Source organism: Apis dorsata, unplaced genomic scaffold (genome assembly GCF_000469605.1).
Source record: "Apis dorsata unplaced genomic scaffold, Apis dorsata 1.3 scaffold_236, whole genome shotgun sequence".
Classification (NCBI taxonomy): domain Eukaryota; kingdom Metazoa; phylum Arthropoda; class Insecta; order Hymenoptera; family Apidae; genus Apis; species Apis dorsata.
In genome coordinates this window covers 367,357-377,467 of record NW_006263517.1, presented here as the reverse complement: position 1 = coordinate 377,467, position 10,111 = coordinate 367,357, and the positions used below count along the sequence as shown (strand labels likewise).

General features: G+C 41.8%; 1 protein-coding gene across 1 annotated transcript; it reads right to left on the bottom strand.

Annotated features, from left to right (window-relative positions):
• Window positions 1–430: 430 nt before the first annotated feature.
• Window positions 431–8,645, bottom strand: LOC102677521 (cilia- and flagella-associated protein 43). The gene is made up of 8 exons (XM_006615824.2): window positions 7,971–8,645; window positions 6,916–7,666; window positions 5,896–6,526; window positions 3,272–4,091; window positions 2,911–3,194; window positions 2,139–2,564; window positions 1,209–2,076; window positions 431–1,069 (listed from the first exon to the last, which is right to left on the bottom strand). The coding sequence occupies exons 1-8, from the start codon at window positions 8,530–8,532 to the stop codon at window positions 510–512; spliced, it is 4,902 nt and encodes a 1,633-aa protein (XP_006615887.1). The 5' UTR covers window positions 8,533–8,645; the 3' UTR covers window positions 431–509.
• Between the last annotated feature and the right edge of the window lie 1,466 nt (window positions 8,646–10,111).

Sequence of the window (10,111 nt, the reverse complement as noted above, 5' to 3'; positions counted from 1 at the left end):
AAAATATAAAAGTATCAACACCTTAGAATATAAAAGTTTCCAACTGAAAAACTCTTCATTATTCCCAATTATCTAAACTCCTTCTTGATCATCGACCTATCCATCCCAAAAACACCTTAAAATATAAAAGTATCAACACCTTAGAATATAAAAGTTTCCAACTGAAAAACTCTTCATTATTCCCAATTATCTAAACTCCTTCTTGATCATCGACCTATCCATCCCAAAAACACCTTAAAATATAAAAGTATCAACACCTTAGAATATAAAAGTTTCCAACTGAAAAGCTCTTTCTAATTATTTCCAATTATTTAAACTTCTTCTCAATCATCGACCTACCCGTCCCAAAAACACCTTAAAATATAAAAATTTCCAACTGAAAAGCTCTTTCTAATCATTATTTCCAATTATCTAAACTCCTTCTCGATCATCGACCTATTCAAAAACCAGATAACGCAAGAGAAAAAGTCCCATAAATTACCAGAGGACAACATCGAGCAATGACAAAATTAACAAAGATTCGTTCGAACGTTCTTTCGCGTCTCCTCGTTTTCGTCGAGCATCCTGAAATGAAAGGTCGGGTATCGCTTGAGCCTGAGCAGCTCGTGCTCGGTCTGCAGCTCGACGAGCTCCGCGTAATTCTCCTGCAGCTTCTTGACCAACGCCGATCGATGCATCACCATCTTCACCTTCCTGTCGAGGTGTTCCTTCTGCTTCTCCTCGGCGATAATGTCGCGCTTCAGCTCCATGTCGCATCTAGCCATGTTCATCTCGAGGATCTGCCGATCGAGCTTCTCGTTCTTCAGCTTCACGGCGGCGATCTCCTTCTCCACCGTTTCGAGCCGCGCCTTCTCCTCGTCCAACACCTTCTGAAACTTCCGCTTCACCGCCTCTATGTCGTCGTCGAGCTGCTGCGGCGTCTTATCGTCCGGCAAACCTTTCGCCTTCCGCTTCAAATACGCCTGCATCTCTTTCGTCACCATGGTCGTTTCCGTGAACCGGAGATCCTCCCTCAGATCCTCCAAATTCTTCTTGCGGCACATGTGCTGCCATTGCTTCAACAGGGTGCCTGAACAAAAATGGAACGAAAATGGAGGAAAGTTTCTCTGCATTGTTGAAGAAATATTATATCCAATATCTGTCTATAAAATTTATTTGCCTTAAGTTAAAAGTTGTACGGTTATTAATGAATGAAAGAAGGCTGTCACCTCTCTGAAAGCTCAACAAGTTGTTCAAAGCCTTCAATTTGCACTCGCCTGCGGCATGAATGTACGAGTTCACGGTATCAATGGTCGTTCTCGAGACTAGGACCGCGTTCTTCGAATCTGTCAATTCCCCCTCGAGATCTATCTCCACCTGGCCCATCTTCAGCACCAACTGTATCTCCACGTCGAGGTCCTCCATCATTTGCCGCATCCTATTCCGCACCAGCTCCTTGTTCATATCCTCCACGTCGATCTTGCACTTCTCCATCTTCTGCTCGAAACCGAGGAGCACCGCCTCCACGTCCATGAGCTCGGTCTGAGCCCCCTTTATCATCAGCTCCAAATTGATCTTGGCTCGTCGAAGACGGATCAAATTCTCCCAATTCGAGGCGTCTATGCTCGGCGGGAGGGTGACCGGTCTCACGTCGAAGTTGTGCAATATCCTCAGGTAATCCTTGCACTCGGATGGCAGGTAAATCTTGGTCACCTTTCCGCCTAACACGTCCTCTGCCAAGTCGTACAAATCGGACGACTCGAGATTCTTCAGATTCACCCTCGGCCTACGACTGCACTGCCTCTCCAATATCTCTATCTGCATCTTGTGCATGTGATAGAACTCGCTCTTGAACTTTTTCACGAACGCTTTCTCCTTGTTTATCAGACTCGTGTATTTTTCCGCCACTTTCTGGTGAACGTTCTCGAACATCTTTACATGCTCGCTCATCTCCTTCTCGAAATCCTTCTTCCTCGCGATCTTCTTCTTCAATATGTTCTCCTCGTCGAACGCTGTTATCCGTTGATGGACCAGAAGCAAACCTCGCACGTATCTCAGGTTCAATTGGTTGATCGCAGCCTCGACGTTCATTTTCACCTGTGAAAGGGAATTGGAGGTCAGTTGGGGCGATGATTGAGGGATAGATTGGAAACACTCACGTGGAACAGATTGTCCAACTTTCTGTTGAACCTGTCTATCCCTTCCTTCAATTGTTCCATAACCTTGGAATATTCCGCGTCCAACATCCTGTGATACCGTTCCCTCTCCTCGTTCAGAAATTGCACGTCCTTCTCGTACTGTTTCACGGCCAATATATCCTCGGTCGTGTAGTCCTCGGGTTTCTTGGTCAGCATGCAGGCGGGCTTAGGCACGTCTATCTTGATTACGTCCTCCCAACGCACCTCCAGCACACCGTTCATCATCGCCATGAGGGCCCGCTCCCGAAAATCGTCGGCCAGCAACAATTTTCTTATTCGCTCCTCCTCCGCCGCTTGCTTCATCAGCATTTCCATGTGGGACGGGGATATGTACGGTTTCGCCTTTATCTCGTCCCTCCTCACCGTGATGATGCTCTCCGGCCTCTCCTAAAAAAGAAAATGGCTGAGTGAGGCTCGTTCGAATTTACAAAGGATCTTTGGAAAGATATTTCAAGCAGTTATTGTGAAAGTGATACAGAAATGGTTTATTAAGAAAATTAAATAATACTAAAAAGATTGACAGTTTTATACAAAGCTGAAGTTGTTGTCTTTACTCTTCCATTTTTCTTTTTAACATTGGAACGACAAGCATTCAAACTGTTCACATAGAGTGGCGAGTGAGGACAGCAATGTAATGATAAAACAAATGATGTTGAAGATTATTCTTGCAAGCACTCTTAAATATCGAGCTGCTCGATACAGTGAAAGAAGAATTGTTAATCAACTGGAGTACCTGCCAGTGCCAGACGGGGTCGCTTGGGACGTGGGGCACGTGTTTGTTAAACATGATCTTCAATTCCGAATCTATGTAACGTATCCTCTCGATTCTGTCCCGTATCACGTTCATCTCTCTTTCCTTCAGCGCGTATATCTCGTTGAATTTATTGTTGAAAAACTCTCGAAGTCTGGTGCAGTCGTACATGAAGAAACGATTGTTTATCTTAGTTTGGGCGAATCCATAGTAGCCGAATTGGGGGTAATAAGGGGATGACTCGATGAATCTGTGCGTCGTCGTTCCTTCAAACGAGTAAACAATAATTAATAAACAATGGAATAATAATGGAATTGATTGAAAGGAAATAATATCTCTTTACCGTTCACCGCCTTCCGTTCCTCTATTTCGCTCTTAAACCTGTCAAAATCCTCCTCCTTGTCCTCCAACTCCCAATCGTTCATCAACAGATCGATCCTCTTGTCCTGCTCGCGATATATGCTGTGCTTCTTGTTCGCCTCCACCTGCAACTCTTGGTCGGTGTAAAGCTTCCAAGGCTCGAACCTGTCGTTCTCCAGGACGCTGTACGCGGTCTTTTTGTGGAAGTTGATGTACTTGAGGAACAGGACATCGTCCGGATTCTCGGCGATCGAGGGATAATTGACCACCTCCATCTCGCCGAAGATCGCGTAGAGGCTCTTGGCTAGGATCTTTTGCGGGTCCCAAAAGTTCTTGCGTATCCACTTCGACACCCGTTTCGTCTCGTTGATGTTGTGCTCGAACTCGAGGCGAAGATTCTCGCAAATGTCACGGCCCATTTTCAACTTGTGATCCCGGCCCTTGATGTCCAGATCGAACGCGGCTATGGGAAGCTTCTCTATCTCCGTGCTCGCCTCGTTCTCGTCCAACAACCTTTTCACCTTGTCCCGAAGCTCCTCGAAATCGTTCAATATGGCCGTCTTCTGCTCCCTGCTCGCTTCCTCCTCCTCCTTCAGTTGCATCTCGTGCCTCCATTCCGTCCACGTCTTGTCCCCCTCCTTCTCGGAATCCGGGAACTCGTACAACGGACTCGTCAGAATATCGTAAATCAACGGATCGAGGCTCGTGTAATCGATGTCGATCTTCTTCTTCATCTTCTCGTACAGCTTGTACTCCACTTTGGTCACGCGTTTCTCCTTGGGGGAACGTAATCCTTGCAGCTCCTACGCTGGAGAAAGGAAGCGGAAATGGGGGGAATGTTAATCGATGAAGAACGAAAAGGGAAAATTATCCAAGATTATCCACTTTTATGATTAGTTTATAGTTAGTTTAAAATTATTTCATTGCGTAAAGTTGACGGGAGATTTTTTTTTTATAAATGAGAATCAGTTGCGACTCTTTGTGTATAATAACTTCTTTTTTGAGAAGCGTAAGAATTTGGAATTGAAAATAGGCCTCAAGAAAATAGACCGAAATTGAACAAAAATAAATTGTTAATTTCACACGTTCACATCGCGCAAAGAAAAAATTTATATTTTCAGTTTATGAATAGTTGATGATATATTGCTTGGAAAACGAATAATTATCATAAATAATGGTCAATAAACTTATACTACTATAACAAAGAAATCTATTAGATTGTATCAATCAATTACGATTCGTAACTTAACCTATATTTTCATATTGTTATATTTCTTTTGTAACATACAACAAGAAATTAACAACAAGAATAACTTCTCTTTTGTATTACTTTTTTGAGAAACATAGAAGAATTTGGAATTGAAACTGAGGAAAACCAAAATATTGAATAAGGATAAATTGAAAGCCAAATGATACGTTTTCACACGTTTGGAAGTATGCTCATCGCGCAAAGAAAAAATATATCTTCAGTTTATGAATATTTGATGATATATCACTTAAAAAACGAATAATGATCGTAAATAATGATCAATAAACTTATACTATATAATAAAGAAATCTATTAGGTAGATTCGTAACTTAACCTATATTTTCATGTTGTTATATTTCCTTCTTTTTTGTATTACTTTTTTGAGAAACAAGAATTTGGAATTGAAAATGAGGAAGACCAAAATATTGAATAAGAATAATTGAAAGCCAAAGTGGAAGCAGAATTAAACGTATCTCCAATCACAATTTTCACACGTCCATCTTTGAATAGAATTATAACCTATGATAATCGTACGCGATCTGGACAATGGTTGGACATCGAAGAAAATTCTAAACGAACGTCTAAAGCATTATAGTCGAAAAACACTTAGGATGACTGTATGCTGGTCCATAAAGGAAATAATTCGTTATTCTTTTTAGAAACTTCCATGTGACAACATGGAAACAGAATTAAACGTATCTCCAATCACAATTTTCACACGTCCATCTTTGAATAGAATTATAACCTATGATAATCGTACGCGATCTGGGCAATGATTGGACGCCGATGAAAATCTAAACGAACGTCTAAAGCATTATGGTCGAAAAATATTTACGACGATTGTATGCTGGCCCGTAAAGGAAATAATTCGTTATTCTTTTTAGAAATTTCCATGTGACAACACTCTAAAAAAATTAGAAATAATATTTCACCAACCGATTGTCGCTCGTTTCGCTGTTCACAGTTGTCGTTATTCTTTTTAGAAACTTCTATGTGACAACACTTTACAAAAATTAGCCGATATTTCACCAACCGATTGTCGCTCGTTTCACCATTCACAGTTGTTTTTCAAAAAAATAAAATATTCGAATAATCTCTCCTCGCTAAAACCACGAAGAAGAGTGGCTCGTGTTTCGATCGAATGAAGATCAAAATTTCGAAAATATATCGTTTTCCTTCCTATCAAACGCAAAAACGGCAATTTCACGTGATGATTGATCATAATATTTTTCCAAAATTAAAATAATCCCATTTTTAAAAATTTCATGGATATCATTTTTATCAAGGTTGCGTTCGATGAAAATTTCACTCGAAAGGGGATTAGAATCGAGAGAAACGAATCAAGCGTAAGTAAATACCTTCTTGGCGGGGGAGAACTTGGTCGCGATCAACGAGCCGTTGTAACCGAGGGCGATGATCAGATCCCCTTGTTTATTGATCATTGCCTTCTTCGTACCCAATTCCTCTCTGTGATGGACCTTGATGCACGCCACTTCCCGCCTCACAGTCTTGTCTCTTACGTAAATTATTCCGTCGATGGCCATCGTGATGATCCACCATCGATCCACGAACAAACTGGCCAGTTTCACGAAATGCCCTGTCATCAAACTGTCCTCGAACGTGATGTTTTTGAAATCGTGTATCTTCTGCACTCGAAGTTGGCGCGTCATGTAAGGTGTTCCTATGAGGATCATCGGGTTACCGGGCAAATGGTAGAGATTCCGATACACGCCAGGCAAAAGCAATTCCACGATCGGCTCGATGACCAAGGTTTGATTCTCCAGGATCTCGTATAGGAACAGACTATGCCCCACGTTTCTCACGATCGTATACAGAACGAGAATACGCAGCTTCTTGTACCCTTCGAAGATTAAAACGTCGGAGATCGGGTGTCCGACTTTGATCAACGTTTGCACGTCGTACATATTCACTCGTTGCATGCTTATGTAGTAACAGTCGCCCGTTTTTTTCTCGGCCGCGACCAGAGATCTAGAGAAAGAGAGAGATGAAAAAGAGGTTATCAACAATCATCGAAAATAATTAAATCGTTCTGCACATATTCTCTTGTTATCTTGGATTAAATATATACTTATCGTTTTCAGTGTTGAAAAGAAGTCTACCAATTTGATCGTTAAAAATCGTAAATATCTATTTTCATTCGTTCGAAGTTACGTGGAAGCTGATATATTGAACTATTAATTATTTCGATATTAATATTAATACTATTCGAACTATCACAAAATTTATAAATCGAACTACAATCGTGATCGGTAATACGCGTAGAAATAAAAAAAATTATTTATATCATACTTTGGATTCTATGCCAATGAATATAAAGTTTAGATAGGTTATATCCGAATACGCGCGAATCCTCTCACCTTCCAGACAACGAGAATTTGATGAAATCCAACGGCGTCCGTTGGAGCCTCAATCGCGCCACGATCTTAGGATTGGTCGGTTTCACGATGGATACGCAGTGCAACTCGCCGTGATTGGTCGCCAAAACGATCAACGGGAATTCTGGGTGGGAGGTTTGGCACAGTATCTCGTGGTCCAAATCCGGTATTATGTTCGAGATGAGAGTCCCTTCGTAACACTCGAGTACGACGTACTCTTTGTTCGCGTCGCAAATAGCGAACAAATGGTGGCACCACGGATTGATAAAGTCGACGAAACGATACATTCCCCCGTTGTGGAAGCATTTGGAAACTGTTGGCTTGTCCTCATCATCGACTAAATCCACCTGCATCAGCTCCCCCTCATAGGTATAATAGAAAAATCGCTGATCCTGAAACGGATTCGTGACCAGGAGATACGGTTTCTTCTCCGATTTCACGTACCACATCTTCCTCCATATGTTCAACCTCGCGAATTTCTTGTAGAACGATATCTGGCAGAATGTTGTCCGTAATACGAGGCCGTCCTGGAACCACTTGATTATAGGCAGATCCTTGTCTATGCAGACGTTGCAACGTTGGACGACCATGATCTGATAGACGTCGCTTCCGTCGTAATTACTCAGATAGATGTGACCTTCCTTGTCGACGAGCGCCAACAACGGTTCCGTGGACGTTGAAGACCAGTCCAGGCTGAGAATCGGCTCATGTTTCGGAAGCTTTATCTCGTAGTCTGAAATTCAAACTTGTCGAAAGATTTCGTTCGTTCCAAGATCAATTTATAAAAATCGAGTGGATTTCATTTGGTTCATTGCCCGTGAAGAGGTTAGATTTTGTTAGATGCTGATCCGTAAGATAAATAATCAAAACACGTAAAATCGAATCGAATGGATTTCACTTGGTCAATTGCTCGTAAAGAGGTTAGATTTTGTTGGATGCTGCACAAAGATCCGTGTTATTCTTGTAAAATAAATAAAGCACGAATATCTCGAATAATGAGATTTCAAACTTTTCGAGAAAAAGCGTTGAACTGTTACCTTTCAAAATGACAGCTTTTTTGGTGATTATCACATCCCAAACATACGCCTCCCCGCAGCTTTTCCCCACTTGGGCAACGAGGATAGGCCCGATCAGATTGATCCTCATGATCTGGCCAATCTCGTCGCGTATATGGGTTTGCACGGCGGCGATCTTCTCGCCCGTCCTCCAATTCCATACGCTCAATCTAAAGTACGGATACGAGCCGATCGAGACCATGTAATCGGTGGCGGTGAATCCGGTGCACAGACAATGATTCGTAAACCCGTTCATGCATTCGCATACTTTGATCAACGACGGGTAAGTGTACACCATGATTTTTGGTTGAGAGCTTTTCTCGGCGAACGCGAATACGGGATACTTGGTGTGCGAGGAGAGAGATCGAACTCCCTCCCCGATGTCGTGGGACCAACACCAAAGGATACTCTTCTTCTTGTGCTCGATCTCGTAGAACACTATGTGAACGCCGGAACACCAAGCCAGAACGTCATTTCCTATCCAAATGATATCCTCGAATTTACTGCCGCGTGCCCAAGCGGTCTTCCAATTGTCGTGATTCATCGCTATTCTTCGAGAAATTTGGATAACCTCAAAATGGTTACAAATTTGGTTAACTGTAACTTTGATTTACATTTGGAAACAATTGAATTGAAATCGTAATACGAGGAATATCTCTTTTTTACGCTTAGATGATTTAGGAAAGTTTAGGCTCGGTTTATAACGAGTTTTAATAGTGAGTTTTATCCTAGTTATTTTTTTTCTTCTAACCGTTACCTCGGTTACTTAAAATTATCGTCTGTCGATAAGTTATTCCTTTTTCGTAGGTAAGTAGTTGGATTGTAAAAAAATTACGATTGTAAATTACGATTCAGAGAGGACGCTCGCGAGTTGGATTTAATTTTATTCGTGTCGTCATGCATGAAATAAAGAAGTTTGAGAAGCATTTTTTTGTGACTAATTGTACATGTAGCGGATAAGGAAAGTATATAAATTAAAGATAAATCGAAGAAGGAGAGAGGAAACGGGTGGCTGGTTGCCAGAAGCCAGTAGAGTTTGTCTTGGAAGAAAGAGTTTGGCAGGGTTAAGACAAAAGGTGATTAGGATACGCGCAGTCGATGCTGGGTTTATAAAGACCCCCATAGCGTGGCGTGATGAGGTCAAGCAGCGGGGAGTCATCCGTATACCAAAGGGTCGATCAAAAACTTATCCTTGCCACGTGATATACTACCCGTGGATGCCTGCCAACCTCCTCCTCCTCCTCCTTCCTTTCTTTCCCTCCCCCTGTTCGATGACCCGATCCTTCGACTGTCTGACCAATTTAAAAATCGATGCCCCGCCGTCGATAATGGACGCCATATTATACCTTTACATCGATTTTCAATTTCGTATCGAATCGACCGTTTTTTACCTTTGAAAATTCTGGAAATTTCGCAAATTTCGATTTATATTCCAACGATGAAATGATTATTCGAAATTTTCTATCTCTTTTAAAATTTTTTTTCGAAAGTTTCGAAAATTTCGCTCTTTTCGATCGAATGAACAATTTTTAAAATTCTATATCTTTCTTTAATATTGACTTTCATTAAAGTTTTATAATATTTTCAAGATAATCCCGAATATCTGAATCGTTCCACAATTAAAATAAAAATCTTTAAAAATTTTTAAAATTAAATCACAAAGAACACCATCGCCTATTTTTTTATTTTTAATTCGACTCGAAAGACAAAAGTTAAATCGATCGGAAAGTTAATAACCGTTCGTTCCTTCGAACGAATAATTAGTTATCGAGACAACCGATCGAAATAATATTTCGGGGGATACGCTTCCTCGAATATTTCTTCTTGCGCGTTGACGAGGGCCGAGCAACGCGCTGGACAAATTGCTCGAAAACCTAAAAAAGGAGAAAATCGTGGGCCCATCACAAGCACGGTCCCAACGACGTGGAACGTCCTCCCTCCCCTTCCTTTCTCAAGGGATCCACAAGGTTCACGGTGTGCCCGAACCTGTGCCCTCGCCATTAAATCGACGCCCGCTGAGCCTCGTATTTGCATAACCCGACGCCATATCCGACCGATCATCGACGTATCGACGTCCTTGCGCGGTTTCGCGCGCCACTCTCGTGGGAACAACCACCACCTCC

Bases quoted from the DNA above. Each gene is read 5' to 3' on its own strand.
- LOC102677521 (XM_006615824.2), bottom strand. From the start codon at position 8,532: ATGAATCACGACAATTGGAAGACCGCTTGGGCACGCGGCAGTAAATTC. The intron at 4,092-5,895 runs GTATTTACTTAC...TCTCCAGCGTAG, and splicing joins AGTTCTCCCCCGCCAAGAAG to GAGCTGCAAGGATTACGTTC. The intron at 3,195-3,271 runs GTAAAGAGATAT...ACTCGTTTGAAG, and splicing joins GGAACGGAAGGCGGTGAACG to GAACGACGACGCACAGATTC.